At 41.2% G+C, this 24820-nt stretch overlaps 2 protein-coding genes across 6 annotated transcripts; one reads left to right on the top strand and one right to left on the bottom strand.

Moving 5' to 3' along the window:
- Nucleotides 1-1012: 1012 nt before the first annotated feature.
- Nucleotides 1013-8971, bottom strand: PSMG2 (proteasome assembly chaperone 2). Of its 2 annotated transcripts, none has more exons than XM_028737406.2 (7): nt 8854-8971; nt 7768-7939; nt 6497-6555; nt 5660-5778; nt 3498-3668; nt 1924-2074; nt 1013-1353 (listed from the first exon to the last, which is right to left on the bottom strand). In XM_028737406.2, the coding sequence occupies exons 1-7, from the start codon at nt 8911-8913 to the stop codon at nt 1258-1260; spliced, it is 828 nt and encodes a 275-aa protein (XP_028593239.2). In that variant the 5' UTR covers nt 8914-8971; the 3' UTR covers nt 1013-1257. The 2 variants fall into 2 exon arrangements, with proteins under 2 accessions (XP_028593239.2, XP_028593240.2); XM_028737407.2 differs by lacking the exon at nt 8854-8971 and adding an exon at nt 8513-8705.
- CEP76 (centrosomal protein 76) lies at nt 8851-23079 on the top strand. Of its 4 annotated transcripts, none has more exons than XM_028737400.2 (13): nt 8851-8942; nt 9445-9520; nt 10072-10227; nt 10740-10821; nt 11558-11782; nt 12806-12991; nt 14190-14287; nt 16250-16378; nt 17311-17502; nt 18897-19063; nt 20105-20438; nt 21484-21701; nt 22941-23079. In XM_028737400.2, the coding sequence occupies exons 2-13, from the start codon at nt 9458-9460 to the stop codon at nt 23077-23079; spliced, it is 1989 nt and encodes a 662-aa protein (XP_028593233.2). In that variant the 5' UTR covers nt 8851-8942; nt 9445-9457. The 4 variants fall into 4 exon arrangements, with proteins under 4 accessions (XP_028593233.2, XP_028593232.2, XP_028593235.2 ...); XM_028737399.2 differs by having other exon boundaries at nt 8865-8942; nt 9436-9520; XM_028737401.2 differs by lacking the exon at nt 8851-8942 and having other exon boundaries at nt 9256-9520; nt 12884-12991.
- Nucleotides 23080-24820: the final 1741 nt, after the last annotated feature.

The following is a 24820-nucleotide window of genomic DNA, read 5'->3' as shown; positions in this document are numbered from 1 at the left end:
AGTATTAACCCTATCCTTATTATACCCCACCTTCCAAAGACTGGGTAAAATGTCTACCCTTCAACAAAGGGAACATATTCACACTTTAATATACAAATGGAACTGAAGCATCACGCTCAGTCTTGAGCTGTTTTTCTGTTTCCCAGTTAACTTTTAAAAACAAAAATTGCTTGTTTCTGTAAGCCTTGGATTTTCCCTAGCCTACCTTTCTCTTGCATGTGGGTGGCACTGTTTTGCTACATAAGGCATGGTACTTACCTCTGAAAGCTGGAAATAGAAGGAATAACAACTTTGGTCTAAGACTGAAAAATACAGTCTTGTTGATCATCATCTGCATAATGTAGTAAGAACTAAATATTCATTGAAGTTACTGTTCTTCTGAAGACTTTAAGGCAGGCTCCCTCAACCTCGGCCTTCCAGATGTTTTTGGCTACAGCTCCCATGATCCCTAGCTAGCAGGACCAGTGGTCAGGGATGATGGGAATTGTAGTCTCAAAACATCTGGAGGGCTGAGGTTGAGGAAACCTGCCTTAAGGTGTCAAAAGCAGCTAGCTTTGGGAATATAAATGCTGGATATTAGACATACATGTTATGTCATTGCAGATCTCTGAGCATTTCCACAGTTTTAGGCTGCTCAGCATTGTACCTCTAAGGGTTGTGTGTGTGTGAATGTGTACATATGTTTTCATTCAAAAGATTCATATTTCAAATCTCAATTCAGCAGGATTGATTTTTGTATCGAAGTTGAATATGGTAAGTTGTGATCTTTTCAAATATGCACTAGTACTTTGTGCCAGAATTCTTGACAGTCTTTACAAGATGACCACACAAAGTTTGATGCCTCTCACCACCTCTATTTCCAACAAGCCCATCATCCTTTTTGGGTGTGTTACATATCACTTGGAATATGTTTTCAGACTCTGTTTGCATATCAACTACCTGGATTTTTCCTAACTGCATGAATTAAGGCAGAAGTAATTAAGCATCTGAATAAGAATGAGAAAAGGCCTGGAATGTTTCAAAAGTTAAGCTAAACTAAAAGCTTACAGGTAATGAATTTATTATGGGGAAAGTATTTTCATTCTGTATAGTTGTATGTTACACTTTTCTTTAGGTAGCCTCAGCATTTTAAAATATCTCTGGCAAGAAGATCTGCTCATTCGCACAAGGTTATGCACAGCTATTAATCATATTAGAATCCAAAGTGTAAAACTTAAATTTTAAATAAGTGGTCCATAAACAAAAGAAGAAGAGAATTTAAAACAACGCAGGTGGAAGTCCACTGCCATAGAGTAATTTCCAGGAACTTGGTATTTTCCATCTGGAAGATTTAGCTGGAGAACTGCAGCTTTCCTAATTTCAGAAAACAAAAGTCACAACACAGTTTTATTCTCAAGTAGCAAAAGCAGATTGTCTCAAACACTTGTATTTATATACACTCTAGCATTCAATTATATGGCTTTTAAGTAAAAGTGTTCCAATGCATCCTGCAGCCCCCAGTCTATGTCAACAATTTCAAACCATTCTAAGGAAATGGTCTGAATGAAGGAACTTCCTTGAATTTTTCTTCCAGATCTGCAGCCATGATGTGTCCCCAAGCATACAAATTGTTTCAAGGCACCCCCATGACAAATGCCAGATGAGAACAAAGCATGCAACCTATAATATGCCTCAGGGCAGGGGCTCTGAGGCAATTTTTTGTCAATTCCTCCATCCTCCCATAGCCCTGTGAAAAGCTGATCCAAAGGTTGCAGAAGGAGCCCTTCTGTTCACTGAACAGCAACTTTGGATCTAGCCCATTGCCCCTGAAGACAAAAGGGCAAAGGTTACAGTACAACAATATTCATATGTTGCAACAGTATTCGTAATTTCACTTTAGAAGCACCTTTCTAAGCGTTAGAATTCCAAAACTAAAAGACCTACCATGTTTACCGTGGGCTGGCATACTTTTACTTGGTTTGCAGTTAGCTGGAGCCATTCATTAAGGTAGTCAGCAAGAGCCAGGGCATCAGGGATATTGTCTCCCTCTGAGCAAAACTTCAGCAAAACTATCATTGGAATACCTTTTGAACAACTGGAATAAAAGCAAAAGCAATTAAATAACTGGACAGAAAAATTCTCTGCTGGCACTCTTGCTCATGTTTGGGTTGTAAGCCTGGAATGGATTAATGTGGACCTCCAGATGTTGAACTACAACTCCCACTGTCTCTAGCTATTGGCAAGCCTGCTGGGAGTTGTAGTCTTGGAACATCCGGAGGCCACAGGTTCCCTCTCCCTCCTATAAGCCATAGAATCACACACACATAAACACTAAGTAAACAAGTAAAACAATCCAGCTAATCCAGCATTCTTCTTCCTTAAAGCAAGCTGAGGTGACATAAAAACCAAGCTTAATCAAGCAAGGATTCCATGCTGTTTGCTACAGCACAATGACTGTCTGAGAACCACCAAGATACGCCCTGAAATTTTAAGACCTTAAAAGGACCAAAAGGAATGGAGTGGAGAACAGTAGGACAGGTACATTAACAACAGAGCTCTGCTTTGACCTTGAATAAGTGTGAACTAAGGGATTGGCTCTTCTTGACAGAATCCAGGAGGGATTAATTAGACACAACTAAATAGAAACACCAACTTTCCCCCTTGGTATCCACTCTTGAGAACAGAGAATTTTAGAGCTAGTTATCTGACCAAGCTCTCACCAGTTTCCTTCATAAATGGTTTATTGAACTGTATTTCCAAGTGATTCCCACTACAGTCTTGGATGGCTGTTACTACAAGGTCCCATATGCAGATAGACTTGGTATTTGTGGTCAACCTCAGGTGGAAGATCCAAGAGATTTCCTTCTGAAACCTTTGTTCACACAAGCAAGCGGGCACAGCCCAGCATAAATGGTTCAGTTTCTTCTACTTAAAAATAATAGCTTTATAAAAGAGAGTAGCCCTCTATGCACGAGCTGCACAAAAAAGTAGGAAAAAGCAATTACAGTGGTACCTCGGGTTAAGTACTTAATTCGTTCTGGAGGTCCGTTCTTAACCTGAAACTGTTCTTAACCTGAAGCACCACTTTAGCTAATGGGGCCTCCTGCTGCTGCTGTGCCACTGCCGCCACGCAATTTCTGTTTTCATCCTGAAGCGAAGTTCTTAACCCGATGTACTATTTCTGGGTTAGCGGAGTCTGTAACCTGAAGCATATGTAACCTGAAGCGTATGTAACCCGAGGTACCACTCTAGATAAAATCACTCTAAACTGTGATGGTGGCTTAATGGTCATTAGTTTCTTAAATTATCCTTTGATTAGAATTTCATCATATTTTTTCTGCAAAAGTTTCCGTTGATAACATGTTGTACTCCAACTTCAGAGTAATTTGAGGTGATAATTTTAACTTTGGTGCTACTTGATAAGGTACTCATTTGTGTCCTCTTCCAGTGCCAAGTGCCTTTCATTCGCACTTTAGAATGGTAATTTTCAATATTATTTTTTTTACTGCCTCACCAACCTTTCAGTGAACAATAGTTTTGTGATACCACCTCCTGGAATGTGGAACACTTTCTCATCTGTTACTCCAGGGAAAGCGGCTGTTTGCTCCAGTTCTCTCCTGTTCAGTCTCTGCATTTGATCTCCAACTGCTTTCTCAACAGCAGACGAAAGCAAATATCGCAGTGAGGTACTGTCAATAAACCATGAGATATACGCATAAGCTGCCACAAATTACATGTGGGAACTTTGAAAAAGCAGGTTAATTTGATTTGTAATGCATGCTGAATTACACCTTTGTCATGAAAGACATTTTTGCATATGCACATGAAAAAGGAAAAAATTACTCTAGCCTGCTAGAATAACAAGACTTTGTGGATGACAAAAATGTTGTAGGTAACTTTAGATCAGTGTTTCCCAACCGGTGTTCCGCGGCACACTAGTGTGCCGCGAGACGTTGCCTGGTGTGCCGCGAGATGTTGCCTGGAGGGAGGCGGGCGAGTCGGGCGGCGAGAGGCGGGGCGGCGGCGGCGAGGAGAGGCTGCCCAGCGTGGGGCTCTCGCCGTCTGCCTGCCTGCCTGCCTGCGTGGCGCTGACGTCACGGGGCTGTAACGTGCCCCACATAGGCACACGCGGGGCGGTGAGCGAGCTCCCTCCCACATCCCATCGCCGCTCGCTTCGGCCGGCCTACTGGGCTGTCGCAGGCGGAAGGCCTGCGCATGCGCGAGGTTTTCGCGCCTTCGGGATTCCCTTCACGCCTTCCTCCTCCCGGGTCCTTGAGAGCGCGGGAAGCGGCAGCGCGAGACCGGCGTTGAGCCTGGTAGGTATTGCGCTTGCCAAGGCAGTCATTTGGGAAATGAAAACTTGCAAAGCAAGCAACCAGTTCAATCTGAAGTACGTGTATGCTTAATATCCTGTATCTGAAACCTGTTCTGCCCCCTCCCCCACACTTTGTGCCATTTTCATCTACACATGCAGCAGAGTAAGTTGACCCAGAATAGTACCAATTCAGATGGCAGATGGGAGAATGACAGTGCTGAATGCTTTCCCATGTAGAACAGTCCCTGCAAATAAAAACCTAGCATATTTGGAAGAGGGATGCTAGCCTAACCATTACCTTCTATGCTGTTACTATTTTTTTTTTTTTTTTTACATAAGTAAAAAGTGACCTTTCCCCATCTGGCATGGTGGTGTGCCTCGAGATTTTTTTCATGAAACAAGTGTGCCTTTGCCCAAAAAAGGTTGGGAAACACTGCTTTAGATCAAAGACGGAAAATATGAAAAGGAAGTTTTTATTGGGCATGGTTAACTGGAGTGTGATGAGGCTGGAGCTGGTTTAAAACAGTATTTACAACCTGTCCTTCTCAAGTACCTAATGATTCCTAGTATAAGAGGAGATATTAAAATATAACACTAAAACACACCTTTGATCCAACACCAGCCCAAATAAAGATATTCTCACGTTGCCTCTGTTTCTCTGCTTTTACAGTTTTATGAGTTATTTATTTTCTAACATGCTTCTTATGTCAAGCAGATCAGAAAATTTCTAAATAAATAAAAATTGGGCAGTATCCAACACATCTGTTCCATTAGCACAAGGATTTTCACAACAGAATTCCCCCCACATCCCAATGCATATCTTGCAACCTCCTCAGATCAGCTCTGGAGAGCCAGGGATGCAGGGAAAGAAGGAGGGGCAGCCCTTTTGAGCAGCCAAAAGTCCTTGCGTTAATGGAATAAGTGCACTGAATACCAACTGTCATCTCTGAAAAACACTCAGGCCTGAGACTGACCTATCTTAAGGAGTTCATGTAGCTACTGATAGAAAGACTGAATATGTATTTATGACACACTGCACTTATGGCTTCTTTCGGGGTACTGAAAGATGCTCTGGGAAGCTAAGGTGAGTGTAGATCAAAGCACAAAATTCAATTAAAACATCAGGTTGTATTCAAAGCTGTCTGGGCACCAAAAAGACCTGCTCACAGAAGCATTCATGCAGCCCCCACACCCAAAGCTGTCCCAAGTGGACCTGCAACCCTTCAGAGCAGATTTTGAGGGTGGATGGGGCAGTGCTGCGGGAAGCAGGGGAAGGTAAATTTCAGCTACATGAATAGAACTCCACTCATACAACGATGGATCCCGCCCTTAAAAAAACATTTCTAACAGTTGGCACAGACATACCCATGAAGCTGTTGGTCATTACGCTGGTAAGCATGGCTGCTGGACAGAAGAACAATTTTGGCAAAACCGCAACTTTTCACCCAGGATAGTAGCGTCTGACAAAAGGACCTATATTTATTCTTTACATCAAGGGGGGTGGGGAGAGAGAAGAGGTTAGAAAGTTGTTTCAAATTATCATGTTAAGTCTTCAGGACTTCAAACGTTTTTGAATTGTTAATTATGCAATGGTATGTTTTCTTAGCTGTTGGTTTCTTGTGACCTTTAAAAAGTAAGACTATCTTGACTGGCATAGTTGTATTTTAGAGCCGTAACAACATATAACAGCTCAAAGGATTTATTGGAAAGCCATATACTGAAATGATGCCAATTTACCACCTATTTTGCCATTTCCAATGAATAATTACCCTACTGAATTCAGCAACTGATGACTGATTATTTGTTAACTTACATCTTAAACATCTGTCAGATACTTGCTGATTTAAAAAAAAAAATTCATCCTCTGTTGTTTAAATGTATTTGGCACCTTTCTAGAAATGGATTTGAATTAGAAGGTGCCTTCCACAAGCAGGAAAAATTATTTCTATTTCTACATCCTGTAATTGGATGGCCAATTCCCTCATAGAGTCTGGAGTGGCTTGGGATTCTGTCAGTGAACTCCAGCGGACAGGAGCCAGGACAACTGCATTACTTTACCCAAGTTTCACTCCACATCAAACCCACAATTAATTATACATCTCATAGGACAGTTTTAATTACTGTCAGGACTTGAACATTTTTCATTATTTGTTTTCACTTTTGAAGTCTTATAACATGACTACTTGCAATGGACACACATACCTTTATGAACAGTGATCTGATTTGTAGAACAGCCAACTGTTTAGAAGGCGCTGCATACACTACAGGGAGAAGTAGCATAAACAATCTATCAAGACCCACATTAAATTACATTTAGTTCCCCTCTCCTTCTGCCCTGTGCTGGTTTTAGGGTTCTCTCAACCCTCTGAAACAGATCTGGAGGAGGAGAGGGGTCAATGTCCCTTTGTGATAGCAGAAATTTTTTTTGCAATTTAGTTAAGTAAGCCCCAATGAAATGAACCTGTTTCAGAACTTACAAGCAATACACATTAGAACAAAAGGCAATATTACTTTATATGCTTTCACATAGCTATCAAGATTTCTGAACCCGTCCCAATTTCATTTATGATATTGAACCTTTAGAATCATTCATATCAGGGATCTCGTAGCAATTCTTTAGAAGATTATTTTTTGGGGGGTGGGGACACACATATGTCCCAGCAAACAAGTAACTGTCTTGATTAAGTACGTTTGCAAGAGACTGAAAACACATAAACATAAGAACAATTAACCGTTATTTATACATAACCCACTTGTCAGCTGGGCTGACTATCAATTTAGATGCTAGAGTGATAACTACAACAAGCTTCCCACATGCGAAAACTTCAGTGCTCACACTCTAAAAGCAAAGTAAGATGTTTGAAACTGTCGTCACATGGAATAGTTTGAGCAGTCTCATGATGCAGCTACCTAAGTACATCCCTAGTTGCGTGTGCTGCTTCTGGTGGCAATTTGAAAGTGTAATATGAACAAAAACTTCAGTGCTCATCTCATATGACTTGCTGCTAGAAGGCAGCAACTACAAGCTATGAAGTCTTCTGATGGGGCACATTTGATGGTCCTACATGCACCTGAGGTTCATCTGGCCTTTCCCAGGGACCAAGCCTTTAGTGTGGCAGGCCTTGCCCTGTGGAATTCCTTGCCAACAAGGGTTAGGCAGGAGCCACCCCTGCTCATTTTAGGTGCTTTCTAAAAATGGTATTATTCAAACAGGCCTTTCAAACCTGAGATTATTTACCAATCAGCTCTTACTGATGCATTACTATTTACTGTTTTTAGTTTGAATACCACCTTGAGATATTTTCTATGAAAAGTATGTATAAATAAATAAAGCAAGCAAACTCCAAGTCAGAAGCTCTCTCCCTCTCATTGCTTTGCACAGATTTTCAAATGCCTGAACTGATCCTAAGGACTGAAGGAAGTGTGGTCGCTTTCTAGGGTGTCTTGACAAGATTTGTGTTTATAGCACATACCTTCAGCATTTGTACAAAGTTCTGTTGCATTCTCTTCTGTCGTTGCATATGGATTATTTCCAACCATCGGCACAAGACAATCAGTATAAAAGTAACCAACTTTGGACATGCCAACTGTGGAAATGACTAAATCTACAGCTAGCTGGCCAACATTTCCCACTGATACCGCTGGCTGAAATGGAAAAAAATGCAGATGAAATGAAATGATGGACACATATGAGCTACATAATCCATAACAGCTTACTGTTTCTAGTTTTGTTTTGTTTTTTAAGAGTGATCAGCTTTAACTATCAAGATGTCCACACTGACAATTAGTTGATCAGATGTGCAAAGCATCATCCTAGGATTTGGCGTTGTGAAAAGTGTGGTCGGAGGGACATGAAATGCAGCAAAAGGACAGACACAGAGAATATCTGTACAGTGGTACCTCTGGTTAAGCACTTAATTTGTTCCTGAGGTCTGTTCTTAACCTGAAACTGTTCTTAACCTGAAGCACCATTTTAGCTAATGGGGCATCCTGCTGCCGCCGGGCCGCCGGAGCACGATTTCCGTTCTCATCCTGAAGCAAAGTTCTGTTCTCATCCTGTTCTCATCCTGAAGCGAAGTTCTTAACCTGAAGCACTATTTCTGAGTCTGTAACCTGAAGCGTATGTAACCCAAGGTACCACTGTACAGTGCTTAGAAAATTTATTAGTTTAACAGGAATTTAGTTTTGTACAGTCAGTTTTGCAGTTGTAGGGATTACCATTCTCAGATTAACATCCTTCACGTGAGAGGCTTTTTTTGGGGGGGGGCTCCTTCTTCAGGAGATCCACTCTGTTCCTTCTATGCCCTCCTCGTCCCTTTTATATATAGTGCAACCTCCATCAAAGGCCCAGTGGCCCCGCGATTCTTGTCTGGCGGGTGCCCCAATCTCCCCCCTCCTTTTAATGCCCGCTCTCCCTCCAGCCCACCGAGGCTGTGAAGAAGGAGGAGGCGGAACCTCTCTCAATGACTCCCCGCTTCGCGACTGACTGACAGCCGCCCGGTTGCCAGGGCAGCAACAGCAGCGCGCGCGCGCAACCCCAGAGAAGGGATCTCCGTTACCATAAGGAGCATGAAGCCTTTGAAGTCCGGGCACGCGGAGCCATCGCAGGAAACGAACATCTTGTCAACGGGAAGACAGAAGCAAACGTGTAGGCGGGGGTGGGGGGGCGTGATTTCTTTCCCCTTGAGGGGGCCTTTATCTCTCAGCGGCACGGCGTGCTGTTTAACCTAGTGCCTGTCACAATCTCCCCTTCCCACGCCGCGGCCTTATCCAAAGCCAGCTACTGCGCCGGGATAGCAACCTCGAGAAAAGCCCGAGCTGTGTTTGCAGTGGTGGGGTTTAGAAGGGAGCCCGGGAGTAAAGGCTCCGTTTAGCCAGCAGGCGATTGCCGAGGCCAGCCTCTGAGGCGGGCTGTTTCGAAAGGCGGTTGAGCTAGAAGGCCCCGTTCCCGGCTGCGGGTGAGGCTTCCGTTTCTGGTTGGCTGAAGACTGAGCCAATGGGGGCTCTGCAAAAGCTGGTCTGGACACAGGCGGGCGAGTGCGCGGGAGGGTTCGCGTCTCCCTGGTGTCAAAGCCGCTCGCTCCTTTTCGGGAGATCCCCTTAAAGTTAACGCCCAGCTCGTTTTTGTTTCCCTCCCCAAGAAATTGTAGCAGCTGCCCAGCCATGGCTCTGCCTCCGGAGAAAGCCTCGGAGCTCAAACAGATTATTCACCAGCAGTTAACTAAGGTAAGGGCTCTCCCCGTTGAAAGCACTGCTGGGAAAGAAGGAGGAACCTATCTTTAAATATCCTCCAAAGCGGTTTTCCCATATGTTATCTGAGGCTTGTAGCAGAGGAAGCCTGTATCTATATCTATCTGTCTATATCCCACTGATTTTAATAGGGCTTCCTTCCAGGTAAGTGTTGATATTGCAACCTGAAGATTGAGATTGCGGCTGCAACCTTAAAAAGCAGTTGTGATAACTCTTTTTTTTTTTTATATGATGAAAGGACCTTCATTTATTCAGTAAGCATACAAAAGAACTGGCTTGATTTCTAAGAAGTCTATTAATGATACAATGAATGACAAACAGGTTTCCTAGGTTGCTTTCTGATAAGTCGAACAAAACCAGAACATGTCCAAAATGTGCACATATAACTAAGAGAACATGCATCAGAGTGCTACGAGAGCATTAAAAACCGTTCTCTTTCTTGGAATTACCTTTTAAAATTATATGAAGGTTGTATTGAATTTCATTCAGAGCCTGTATCACATGTTAACAGAAATGTTTCTGTTTAGATGGATGTTCACAGCAGGATTCGAGAAGTGCTTGCTGAGACCATACGTGAAGAACTGCCACCTCAACATCAGCAGCTATCCCAAGAAGATCTAATGAAAGCCCTCACACGACGAGGAATCATTGATGATGTTATGAAAGAACTAAATTTTGTAACAGTGAGTATAATTTGAAGAAAAACTCTCCTGCTGTGATACAAGAAGTGCATGGCATAGTTAAATACAGCTATATTTATACAAAATCACTTTTGAATGATTTCAGTGTGATGCAGTTAAAAAGGAGGTTGTGTGATTGTAGTCCTTTATGAGTAAGTTTAATATATTTTTCATTGCATGGCTTGGAAGTACTGGATGTATTGAGAGCCTATAAACTACAGAAACCCTATGAGTCACTTCATTGTTTTTAATGAGCTCCTGCAATTTTCTAGCTAAAAAAAAGTGATATTTACAAACCTGTATTTTGATGCAAGTGAGCCTTATCCAGAGCTCCTAACTGTATGTAGCTCCCTGTGATGTGTCTCCTAATATCTTTGGATTTGTGTCATGTGAAGTGTCCCCTGGATGAATATTTTGGTAGAGCATGATGTATTTCTGCGGTTTTTAATTATGTTGGAAGGATTGTAGGAGACTGACTTGAAGGTGTCCTTAATGATATCTTTATGTACTTCTAGGATATAAATGACAAAGAAATTACTTCAACTCCAAAACCCTCTACTCATTTTGTTGACCGACAGGCAACCATGCTGAAGAAAAGTATGTTCTATATTACCTTGAGTATTTGATGTACTGATTTTGTATTTTAAATGTATGTTTTAAAGCTAGTATTGTAAGGCTTTTGGGGTGGAATCAAATGTTGTTCAAGTGGACTTCCACTCATGCAGTGGAGCTTCAGCTTCCTCTTCTGCCCCAAGCAGCTCCTGCCACCCCCCAGCCCCCATATCTGCTTCAGAGGGTTTCCCATAACTTTCATAGCAGATTTTTGGAATGGGTGGGCTGAAAGGGGGAAGGAGAGGAAAGTGAGGTCACATTGTGCAAGCAGAATCCTGCTCAGTTCACAAGGAGCCATATTAGCTATAAAGGCTGGGTTGTATTCAACTTAATTATGATCAGGTTGGTATGTACATATACTGTACATGTTACCAAGTATCTGCTAAGACTAGTTTAATGTAGCAAATTAGAAAATGTAGATGTATGAGAACAATATGATCATAAGTCAGGAAGGAATTTTGGAGAATAATTCTCAGATAAGTGACCAGGCAGGATTATTTTGGACTATCCCTAGATAACCTTCTTGGTAGGGGAATTACAAGATACACTTGGGGCACTCTGTGGATGAATGGATTGTGGTTGTTTGCCATGATTGTTGTTGTAACGCTACGTCTTGGCTAACTAGTTTTTTAAACCTACTTTCTAGTGTTTCCTATTTATGTTAAATACATTTTTTATGAACTGCTTGCAACACTTTTATATTTATTGTTACACTTCGCAGCAAATATTGACCCAACACGAAGGTATCTTTATCTTCAGGTTTTGGGTGGAAAAGCTTTTCTGGAACATCTGCAGGAACCAGAACCTTTACCTGGTCAAATTTGTTCTACTTTGACACTTTGCTTGCATTTCCGAAACCAACGTTTCCGCTCTAAACCTGTCCCGTGCGCCTGTGAACCAGATTTCAGTGATGGTTTTCTACTTGAAGTATATAAGGAAAGCTTAGGTAAGGAAGCCTGCAGTCTAAAAATGAATAATGTGTTGGGTTGCGCTTCAGAAATAGTCCAAGAGTAGTTGTTCCATAAACAGTAATATAGCCTGCATTCTTTTTTTAACATGCAGAATTTCATTGAGGCCCCACAATTCCAAACATTTGCCTTTATGTTCCTTTTCCCACTTGTTTTGAAACAAAGGAACAAAGAAACAGAGTTCACTTTTAAGGATCCTGATCTTCCCTTTGCAGCTACATCTTTGCCTGTCTCATACCTGTCATATGTTAGATAGGCAGTGGCAGTGGCGTAGCGTGGGTTGTCAGCACCCGGGGCAAGGCAAGTAATTTGCACCCCCTAACCCGTGGATTTGCGCCCCCTAACCCGTGGATTTGCGCCCCCTAACCTGTGGATTTGCCCTAACCCCAGATGTTGCGCCCGGTGCGGCCCACCCCCCCTGCACCCCCCACGCTACACCACTGGGCAGTGGGTATACTTTTGGAGGAACTGCCTTGTCAGGCTAGATGTTCACCACTGCTGTTATTCCTTGGCTTCTTCTAGTTCTCTTTCATATCTTGATAATTTATATATATATGAAAATGTTTTAAAATTCTATTAGATCTTATACTCAATTATCTGCTCTAATGAGAAAGTTGGCAAGCTTGAGTGAGTTGATATTACAATTTCACTTCAAGTGCCTTGGTAATAGCTTTCTAAGTAATAACCAGCAATCAAAACTCATTATGCTATTCTATATTGGGAAACCTCTGGCCCTCCAAATGATCATCTACTCAAACGCTCAGCAGCCCCAGCCAGCATGACCAATGACCTGGGATTTATGTGAGTTGGAGTCCAGCATCCTCTGGAAGACACAAGTTCCCCACCCTCATTCTGCGTATTTTTACACAGGTCAATTGCGTTCTGCTGTCATATGCAATGCTCCAGAATGCAATCCCCGCAAATCAGGGGTTGCCTGTGTGGATGGGAAATGCTTTTAACAGAAATGTGTTCTTAACTTCATTTTGCTGTGCTGTTGACAGGTGAAGCAAGTAAAATGGCAGATGCAACCACTATGCTATCAATTTGTGATCCAGTGCATATTGTCTTGATCAAAACAGACACATCTGCTGAGACCACATTAGTAGCATCCTATTTCTTAGAGTGGCGGTCTGTCCTTTGTGCAGAGAACAGGATTACAAATGTCGCTGTTGAACTTCTGGGTGTAGGTAAGTTTTAAGACTACTTCAACAATGGAAAACAATATTGTCTGAGAGTGACAGACTACTCAAAATGAGACAGGAGCAGTAAGGGTTTAATTTAGTTGACAAAAGTAGATTACCATAAGTACTTGTGTTGTGTAGTATAATTTAGTGGCATATCACCTAATGAGCTTAAATCTCATAAACACTTTTTTTTTTTGCTATTTGAATACCTGCTCTTTTAACATATATATATTTGTTTTCGTTAACAAAGAAAGAAAATGTGATACTTACCCAGTCTGGTAAATGAACCTTAGCCATTTGGTATAACATTTCACTCAACAGGGAGCAAAAGCCTTCTGCTGGATTAAGTGGCAATGGGATGTAGGTGATATAATTTATAGTGATGAATAGAATTGGATATATAAACATATTTAAAATGTGATGTTAATAACAATGGAAAAAACCCATTGCAAAATGCAGTACAGATGGTATCTGACACCACCTGTTAAAAAAGAATTTATACCCTCCAGCAAGATACATGTTAGAGATGTCAGAACCTGATATGCACATTTTGGAATTGTTTGCAAAGAAGGCCCTTTCGATAGAAATTATTTTATGTAATTACATATATAATTGGGGGTGATGTGGCTTTGAATCCCAAGTATATGCTCCTTGGTTACATAAAAACGAGTTATACTTAGAATTTTATAAATATTGTTAATAGCAACAAAGCAAGTAATACCAGGAAATGCAAAAACCTCAACTGCACCAAATATAATGAAATGCCACACACAAAATCAGGAATATAGTTGTTGTTTTAACAAAGTTACTTTATAAGCTGTAAAAAAGGTCAAGCTGATAAATTTAACCAAAATATGTATTTAGGAATTGAAATCTGACATTTCAAGGTAAAATTCAAGCATATATTTTGTTCAACTTAATTTGAAGTTGTTTAAAGTGTTGATAAATTAGGCTGCAAGTCTAGCCATCTATACTCAGAAGTAAGCCCCATTGAATTCAAAGTGGCTTACTCCCAGGTAAGGGGGTTTAGAATTGCAGTCTTATTGATTCCCTCCATTACTACTTTAGAACAAATATATAGCACTTTAATTGTCAGTATTGTTTGATGACTTTTTAATGTACACTGTAGAGTTGCTGTTCATTAAAATTGTTTTTTTTTAAAAAATTGTTTTCTTATCAAGCCATGTATTTTGGTCCAAAGGTACAGAATCAAAAGTTTCTGTTGGAGTACTTAATATCAGACTTGAAATGTATCCAAAGCTAAATAAGACACTTTCTCAGGAAATAGTTACTACTCAGGTAAGTCTGAACTTGTATAAGCACCCTTTTAAGCATTATTATTTTAATGCAATTCAGATTGATGTAATGTTATTCTAAATAAAGGAACTCTGAATATATGTTTCATTGCAATCAGTCACAAATGTTCTGCAGATGTCCCTCTCCTGATTAATCAAGACTGATGTCATGTTACAAACTTAAATCTTTATTACTTCTGCAGTACAATAAAGAGTAAAACACAATTTAATATCAAATTCAAGCAAACTAACAGCATAATCTATTACAAAATTCAATAACTTTTGCTATCGTAATAAAACTATAACACTCATTACTGGGGAAAAACACCCTCTAGTATCCTACTCATTTACAGATTAAGCATTTTAACAAGAGAGTTGAAAGTCTCCAGCCATTTGACAACTTTCATATGCCTTCATTATTCTAAATCAGGCATAGGCAAACTCGGCCCTCCAGATGTTTTGGGACTACAACTCCCATCCTCCCTAGCTAACAGGACCAGTGGTCAGGGATGATGGGAATTGTAGTCTCAAAACACCTGGAGGGCCAAGTTTGCCTTTGCCTGTAATCTACATCATGCTGTCAAATTTAGCCCATTTCTTTTCAACAGACATGTCATATTACAATTAATATTAAACACAGAATAAAAAGGCAATCCTGTGGTTATGGATCTGTTTGCCTTGGGCTTGGAGAATTAGCAAAGCAAGCTTACATACAGTATTCTTAAAAGAGATTTTTTTTGCTCATATTTCCTCCCATTTTTTTGTTCTGACCATCAAGACTGACACAAGAGGGCACTGTCCATCAGCTGTTTTATATATATCCACTAGTTAAACCAGATAGCATTAATTTATTACAGTGGTACCTCGGGTTACATACGCTTCAGGTTACAGACTCCGCTAACCCAGAAATAGTACCTTGGGTTAAGAACTTTGCTTCAGGATGGGAACAGAAATCGTACTCCGGCGGCGTGGCAGCAGCAGGAGGCCCCATTAGCTAAAGTGGTGCTTCAGGTTAAGAACATTTTCAGATTAAGAACGGACCTCCGGAACAAATTAAGTACTTAACCCGAGGTACCACTGTACTGTAGTTTGCCCAAACAACCACTTTTCTGTTTTTTCTACATATTCATGTACATCAGACTGGGCAGTAAATTTCTCCCTTCTCCTTAGTAGCATGGTTTACTGATGTTCCCTAGAATTATTTCTTCAGTTTACTTTATCTGCTTCTGATCTTTGTAGCGCACAAGCCCTGCAGGTAAAGAAGTCCTCACGTGATTACTAGAGAATTGGGTTGTTCTGCTGGTTCCACTCCCAAGGTTGTGTGGCTTGCCTCATCTGCAACATCTACGTCTTAGGCTTTTCCTCTGCAAATGTAAACTTATGTGCATAGATATGTGTGCTCTGCAAAAATCCACACCTAATATATAGATACTGATGTGGGAAGCCGGGAATCCCCACTCTCCAGTAATTCTTTGAGGATCCCTTCATCTGTATGAAGGAGCCCAGAGTATTCTGGATTAAACAGATTAACCCTTGTGTATCTGGTGGAAACTACATTTGAGTAATGTGGAACTTGATAAATCATCTCTTGATGTGTATCAACAATGTACATAGAAAACAAATCATAGTTCCTTGTCCTAGGTGCTTGAAATCAATGTACATTCTTTTTATAACAATGTCCAGGGTGAATTCTATGATTCTATGACTCCTACATATTATTGCTTCAAAGCAAGTTTTGGAATACTCTGCTAGGAGAAAAAATGTCCAAACCTATTTCTATTTCCTTTATTGACATTTTATTCAAAGCCAATGACAGCATTAGAATAGGCACAACAAGTCTATATATGTTCTTCTGAAAAGCAGCAGTCAGAATCCAAGGCACTTTTGTACATGTTCTGGGATGGGAAATAGGGCTAAAAATGTATGTGTATACATATATCACATAGTGTTCATTTCTGAATTTCAGTTTTCTTTAGAACGCCAGAAAACAGCAGAAAAAGAACGCCTGTTTCTTGTTTATGCTAAGCAGTGGTGGAGAGAATATCTGCAAATTAGGACTTCACACAACACAAGACTGGTGAAAATTTTTGCACAGGTCTGTCAACTTATTTTCCCCCTGATTCTTGCTACAGGTCCAAATTTACTGGTTTTTCCAGTACAACCCTGTATTGTATTCATTGTTGAGAACTGGAATATTTAACAGTTAACTTGTCAGAGTGTAAACTATTCTACCCCACAAGTCTTGGCTGCATTATGTTTTACTGTTTCCAGACACTTGTTTTCCTGCAGTAGAGGAAGAGATCCTTGGACTGGTTGTCCCTTCCACTCATTCCACTAGACAGGCCTATGCAATTAAATAAGTTTATCTCAGAGTGGCAAGGCATCCCCCTCTCATTTCCTTCCTGCTTAGCTCTCAGTGCAGGTTGTTGATGGAACTGCTCATGCACCTTGCCAGGAGCAGGATTTTGAAAGTAAGATGACAATCTTTGCCTTCTCATTACCCTTGGACTCTAATGAGAATGAAACATATGTAGCTCTTTTATAGAAGTAACCTTGAAATGGAGTAAAGCAGGACATTGTGTAACTATAACCGCAAAACCTGCTATCTTCCAAACTACCATTAAAACCTAAGTGTTCTGGCTTTCGTTGAAGGCACAAATTGGAAAGGAAGTTCTAGAGCAGTTGTGGTAGAGAATCCCATTTTTGATATGGAAGACAATTGTTTCCATACTGTGGTACCTTGGGTTAAGTACTTAATTCATTCCGGAGGTCCGTACTTAACCTGAAACTGTTCTTAACCTGAAGCACCACTTTATCTATTGGGGCCTCATGCTGATGCTGCGCCGCCGGAGCACAATTTCTGTTCTCATCCTGAAGCAAAGTTCTTAACCTGAAGCACTATTTCTGGGTTAACGGAATCTGTAACCTGAAGCGTATGTAACCTGAAGCGTATGTAACCCGAGGTACCACTGTATTTTCTTTCAGTTAAACGTCATTTGATAGCCTTTTGTATATTTTTATATGCAGGATGAAAATGGGATAAACAGGCCAGTCTGTTCATACGTCAAGCCTCTTCGAGCAGGCAGACTTCTAGACACACCCAGGCAAGCGGCAAGATTTGTCAGTGTGCTTGGTTATGAAAGAGCCCCTATCATCGGTGGAGGAAATAGTAAACAAGAACAGTGGTGTACTCTTCTGGCTTTTCTATGTAGAAATAAGGTACCTGACACTCCTTAAGATATTATAATTCAAAATTTTATTGTGTAGTATCAATTCATGGTGTAAATCTCTTTTAAGTTGTGGCTTCTTCCAACTCTATAGTTCTATGATTCTTTGAATCTATCCAGAAATCTTGCACTTTGGTATTCATGCAAACTTTTGTTCCATCTTCCACCCATATTGCATGCTGTGTTTCCTAATGTTCTGCAGCAGCAGGCCTGAAGCAAGGAGAGTGAAATGGCCAGTAAACACACCCACATGCACATGCATTGCAATACTGTTCAGTACTTCTGTTGCAGACAGTTTTCCATATTTTATTTCATAAACTTGGCTAGATGAACTTAGTATGAGCTTATTTATTTAAAAGCATTTATAAACCACTTAATATTTAAAAACCCACATGGTAGATGTGTTACAGCAGCATTTGGAAGATTAAGAATGTTTAATTGCTTATTGAATTTCTTCTGTAAGTATGCAGAAAGTGTTGCACATATAATGTCTGGACTACAGTGGATGCTACACCACTCTAGTATGACCAGCTAGAAAGTACACAGTTTCATTGACAACAGTTGTGGGTGTTCCAATACACATCCTTCTATGAAAGCTGTGGGCATGATCAGAGAAGGAAGCTTACCCCCAGTAGCAGCTAGCATGATGGGGGTGGAGCTGCACTCCTGGGTGGGGGCAGGGCAGGGCAAGGTAGTGGTGAGGTTGTGGCTCTGCACATCCACTGGTGGAGCCAATCTGTCACTCCTGTTGATGTGTCCTAGTAACCCTAACCTTGCCATTGCTCTTCCCCATCCTGGTAAGCTGCAGTGACATCCATGTTAGGAAGGCCCCTTGGTGTCTCTGTCCCATCATGCTGGCTGCTACAGTATTGTTAAACTATAGAAGCTAATTATACTTTCCAGAATGTTGCTCAAGTAGAACTTGGTGTATGGCTTTCTCTAGTAGTGCTAGTAAGACCAGGAGTAAGTCCTAGTGTACAGTTTCTGTATAAGGCTGTGAAATACTTGATTCTAGGTTAATGATTGTCTGTACTCTTAATCTTGCATATACTAACTGTGGGTTGTATTGAATTAAATTTTACTCAGTGTAGATACATTGAAATTAATGGACCTAAGCAATGTTCCTTCATTTAATCAGGCCGCATCTGAGTAGGACTAGCATTGGAGTCAACCCTTTCTTTCAATAACATCTATGTTAACATGATGGTAACATTTTTGTCACTAACCTAAGCAAAGCAATTCACTCTTCTTTGCTTTTATTTTTAATCTGTAAATCTCGAATTCTTGCCATTATCTGCTAAATTTTCATTAGATGCCAATTTAAGACACCTTACTTTTTTTTGTATGAACTCATGTTACACATTTTAATATATCCCCCCCCTTCAGGGAGACTGTGAGGATCATTCTAACCTTTTGTGCAGTCTTCTACTGGGATTTGGACTAGAAGCCTTTGTCTGTGTAGGAACAAAGGCCAAAGGAGCTCCTCACACTTGGGTAATGACTTACGGGATTGATGGAATAATCACTTTCTGGGAGAGTTTAACAGGACATAGGTAAGTAAGTGGTTTATGCTGTAAAATTGAAGGCAGATTCAAGGAATCTTCAGACATAATACCAATCCACAGTTTAGTGTTTCATCTGAACATTCTGCATGTGTGTCATTTGCTAATGAAATTTTATTAACCAACTCCCAGTTATGGCTAATGTGCTTCTTTTTAGGGACTTCTTCATTTGCTTGTTTTATTTCAGGAACATGTCTGGCATCCTGAATGCATGGCTCCACTAAAATGGCAAATACTGGGCATGCTGGAAAATATTCTGTGCTCAATCTGTAGCTACTCAGGAACATATAAATAACACTACAAGACTAAAAGAACATGGCACCACTTGGAGTCAGCTGGGCTGTGACTTTGAAAAAACTAATTGAAGCTCTTCTCTCAGTCAGCTCTCCTAGCAATTACATAATGATGGCATTAATCATGGGCAGCAATGTCACAATAGCCAGACTGACCACACTTAACCTATTCCTTCTCTAGAATATGGCTAGGGAGTATTTCAGGCAGGGGGAAGACTTGACAGATAGCCCAGTAGGGAGAAATGCCACAATAAGAAGTGGACAATACATACAAAACTTGTGTATTTTCTTTCAACTCTTGTCTGCAATCAATATTTTTAATAATGCCCAATCATTACATTTAAGTGTAGCTGTACAATAGAAGATACCTCGTTTGGAATAGAAAGGTACAGCGACACAAGAACTGAGAGGAGCAGCTACAAGAGTGAGGGCAAAGTGTGTAGCCTCTACTCTGATGAAGTGTTGCATTAAGAAATGTGGAACATGGATTCAAATTTTGGTTTTGGACATGCACTGTTAGGCCTGGGTGAATGGGGTTCATGCTTTAAAGGGGAGTGTACATTCCTGAGATTCGCTCCCAACTTCTTAAACATAGCTGATCAATAAAAACAGACAGTATTTTCTGTGCACCAGCCAAATGTCTATGTAAACTGAGAAGTACTTTGGGACTTCCTACTTCTGGCTTTAAATTCCTTTACTTTGTAGGTTAACTTATTAAATCATACCTATTAATTTTCAGATATATCCACAATCCTATAAAACCTGATGATCCTCCAATTGTTGAACAACCCAAGCCACTGTATCCTTACCGAACAATAGGATGTGTCTTCAATCATCACAAGTTTTTGGCAAACTGCCAGCCTACTGATGCCGTAGAAGTCTGTTCCTTTGACTTGCATGATGAATCCAAATGGAAACCAATGAGTGGCGAAGCAATCAAATCTGTATGTTCTCCAGGAGCCACAACTGCACTTCCTCCTTTTCCTCCTCTCTGTGCTTCGTCAGTAGATGCTGCAGTGACAAGCAATGAACTGGAGTTGCAACTGAGAATGTTAGTGGTAGAACACAGGAAGGTACATGCCATTGTTTGTGTGCAAAATGGTGTTTGGCTGCTTCTGCATTTCAGTAGGTTAAAGTTATTTTCAAAATGTATTTGAGTCAACACAGTTCCTTTCTTACATTTGATACTCATGGTATGAAGATGGCTTTATCCCAACATATGTAGGAAGCAAGTATAGGCACTATCCACACCTTGCGGAAATTCTGGATTTATGTAGATGCATCTGTGCATAAACTGAAAGCAATTTGCTTTTACTCCATCTGGTTTACCAGTAAAACAATTTACTTTATGTAAAATATGTTTAGCAAATATGTTTGAAGCTTGTTTTAAAGGAACATAGGAAGCAGCCCTCTAGTAAGTCATATCATTGGTATAGCTAGCTCACTATTGTTAACACTGACTTCAGTTTTTCTCAGCCCTATCTGGAGACGCATGGCATTTCAGCTAGGACCTTTTGCATGCAAATTCAAATCCCCGCAACTGGGTGAGCTCCTGTTGTTCAGTCCCAGCTCCTGCCCACCCTTTGCCCTGCTCTGGTTTGCCAGAAGCGGCTTAGTCATGCTGCCCACATGACCCAGAAGCTGTACGCCGGCTCCCTCGGCCAGTAAAGCAAACTGAGCACCGCAACCCCAGAGTCATTTGCGACTGGACTTCTTATTATTGCTAACTAAATATGCTCTTGGACCTTTTAACCTGAGGTGGGCAACCTCTGGCCCGCAGGCCTCATTAGGCCTGCCATTATATGCCAGGTATGGGACAGGTAAAAGCCTGGCTCAGCCAAAAGGGCAGTGCCTGCAAAGCCCCGTTTAAAGTGCTGCACAATACAGTATAGCATTTTGAAAGGGACTTCTGAAGACCTGTGGACAAAAACATATCAGCTGACATCACAATAACATCTCCCCCCATAAATTGGTCTGAAAGTGGTGGGAGGGAAAACATTCTGGACCACTGAGCTAAAAAAAGGTTCCCCTACTCCTATTTTCCTCTATTAAGTAGGTGAACTAAGCATTGTTATGTACCAACTAGTCCTAATTCCCTTTATTTGATTCAACATACAGGACCTTGGTTTTTCAACAGTTTGGGACGACCAACTTTCCTACCTCTTGTCACCAGCCTTGGCAGCCTATGAACTTGAACGTACCACAGGTGTTTCTTCAGGTAATGAAGAATTTCAAGATGCCATCAGGAGAGCAGTACCCGATGGACACACATTCAAAGGATTTCCCATTCATTTTGTACACAGAAATGCAAGGAGAGCATTTGCTGCGTGCCTTCGGTAAACTTCCTTCTGCTCTTTTTACGTTGTAGTGTTGCATACAATCAGTGCTTTTTTTGTTGAAAAAATAAGGTGCCAATATTGGTATCTTGATAAAAATGTTGTGGGTGCAAGCACTAGACGGCTGCCATGGGTAGCATAGATAGAGGTGACCGTACAGGTGAGGACCATTACAACAAGAGTGTTGCATAACATAATCAGAATATAATATCAGATACCAGCATTTATAGCTAATCGTATAAGGCTGAACATATAAGATTCAATATTAGTTACAATAAAACAGAAAAAAGTTAAAATTACTGACCTACAAAAGAAAAATAATCTGACATAACAAAAGGGAATAAGATATATATTCATGTAAGTTGAGAAAATGGAAACAAAGGAGATATAATTTAATAATATCTTGCATGAAAAATTGAGGCTAAATTTTAATAATTCTCATATGAACCTTGAAGTATACAACTGGTTATTTTATACATGTAGCTAGGTAAAGGTAAAGGGACCCCTGACTGTTAAGTCATTGCGGACAACTCTGGGGTTGCGGTGCTCATCTCGCTTTACTGGTAGAGGGAGCCAGCGTTTGTCTGCAGACAGCTTCCAGGTCATATGGCCAGCATGATTAAGCCATTTCTGATGAACCAGAGCAGCGCACAGAAATGCCGTTTACCCTCCCACCGGAGCGGTACCTATTTATCTACTTGCACTTTGATGTGCTTTCGAACTGCTAGGTTGGCAGGAGCAGGGACTGAACAACGGGAGCTCACCCCGTCACTGGGATTCGAGCCGCCGACCTTCTGATCGGCAAGCCCTAGGCTCTGTGTTTTAGACCACTACATCCTATACATGTAGCTAGAGATGAACAAATATTGGTTGTGTAGTCCTGCTCACTCATATTTTAGTTTTATATTCATTTCTGGTCACCTGTTAAGTGTTCTGGATGAAGATGGGTCATCTGTTAGTCAACATTTGTGACAAAATGTATCAGTCAGCATGATATCATTCAGGCTATAGAAATAACTTGTGGAGTAAGCTATGCTTGGTATGGCTAAATTCATAGCAAAGGCTTTGTACAATTGGATGGTTAATTGCTATGTCAAACTTCTGGTATGCAGATTTGCAGATTAAGACAATGGCTGCAGTTAACCACTTCTGTAATGGTTACTATCCTTACAATTTAAAAAAATGTCTCAAATTCAACAGTTGAGTGACTGGTTTTTGTGTTCTCCTTTCCTGAAATAGGTCTCCTTTTTGTGACGAAATACTGTGCTGTAGAGGGGACCAAGTGCGACTTGCAGTTCGTGTCAGAGTTTTCACATATCCTGAATCTGCATGTGCCGTATGGATCATGTTTGCTTGCAAATACCGTTGCGTACTCTAAGAACCACTTGCACTTTGAACTGAGATCCTCCGCAGTTATGTCAAAGTCCAATTGAGGTCAAATACTTCTCACTATTAAGGATGTCAGGCTTGCATTCTGATCCTAAACACACTTACTTGGAAGTAAATCCCATTGGTTTGTACTCAGCACTGCTGTTCCAGTTGCTCAGACTTTGACTTGCGCAACTGAACTTCCCCATCCTCTCATCCACCCTGCACCCCCTGTGCACTCTTAAAGTCTGCTCCAGTGGGTTGGAGGACCCTCCAGAGCAGATTTTGAGGGCGTGTATGGAAGGAGGTGAAGAAGGAAAAGTCCCACTGTGCAACTAGAACTCTACTCACTCAGTGTTGGATACAACCCACTGATTTCAGTGCAACATTTATCTAAGTGTGCTTAGGATCACAGCCTTGAAGAGACAAGATTGAATTATTGTATTTAATGGTATGCCTTTAGTAAAGGCTTCTGCCACAATATAATGTTATGAGTTTTGGCTGTGTGATTGTGTTCAGAGTATCATGACAGAAAATCTTTGTACAAAGTGTAATTAAAATGTACATTTTTATGTAATAAAAGTTATATTTCTTAACAAAAGGGAAGACTGCACTAATTGTCAGTCGGTGTCCAAATATTCTGTAGTTCACCTCTCTATACTGGATCTTTGTGTGTATCCTGTTTAATTGCAGTGAAATTATAAAGCTGAAAGACCAATGCATTTTGCTTTCACTTGGAACACACCATAACATAACGGAAAAAAGAGAATGTTGATTGATTGTGTGTGTGTGTGGTCATAATCTAAGAAAGTGTCGCTAAGGGAGGAATCCTGTGCACAAGAAGTTGGCATAAGGCAAGCTGATGTCAAGTTATACAAGATCTAAACCCAATTCAGCAGTGGGGCTGCTTCTGTACCTAAGCCTGGCAGAGGGAAAACAAGCCTTTAAAATACTGTTGTATGCTGGGCTGGCATGTGACTGCACAGGCTTAGGATCCAGTCTAAGTCTCCCCTCTCTGGACCCACCCCTAGAACAGAAGGAATGGTAAAGGCCATGCTTTGAGCCAATGTGGATTCATCTACCCTGCTTGGGTCTTTGTCACAAGCAGGAAGAAGAAGAAGAAGAGGAGGAGGAGGAGTTTGGATTTGATATCCCACTTTATCACTACTCGAAGGAGTCTCAAAGCGGCTAACATTCTCCTTTCCCTTCCTCCCCCACAACAAACACTCTGTGAGGTGAGTGGGGCTGAGAGACTTCAGAGAAGTGTGACTGGCCCAAGGTCACCCAGCAGCTGCATGTGGAGGAGCGAGGACGAGAACCCTGTTCCCCAGATTACGAGTCTTAACCACTACACACAGGTGACCATCTTGCATACAAAACTTGTCCTGCACCCCTGAGCAAAGGGTCCGTTTCTCCCAAATTAATTCTGAAATACCACTCCGGAATTCACGGGTTTAGCTGGGAGGAGGAATGGCAGGCTCCTTATTCATTTAGTACTGAAGCACTGCGGCCAAGTTAGTCATATCCTGACGCTTGGCAAATCCCCATGCGGAAGGCTTTGGCGCCTAATTAATTTTCTTCCCTGGGGGAGGCCGGGCCCTCGTGGCTGGCTCTATTCCTCCCAACCCAGACACATGATATACCGGTATGTACACTTCTCCCCCTGGTTCATTCCCCCCGCTTCTTGCTGTCCTTGCTTCCCGCAGGCAGGCGGCAGTGTAACCCAGCAGAGCCCGAGGCGAGGAGGAGGA

This window comes from Podarcis muralis, chromosome 8, assembly GCF_964188315.1.
Source record: "Podarcis muralis chromosome 8, rPodMur119.hap1.1, whole genome shotgun sequence".
Classification (NCBI taxonomy): Eukaryota; Metazoa; Chordata; class Lepidosauria; order Squamata; family Lacertidae; genus Podarcis; species Podarcis muralis.
This window is presented reverse-complemented; position numbering and strand designations above follow the sequence as displayed.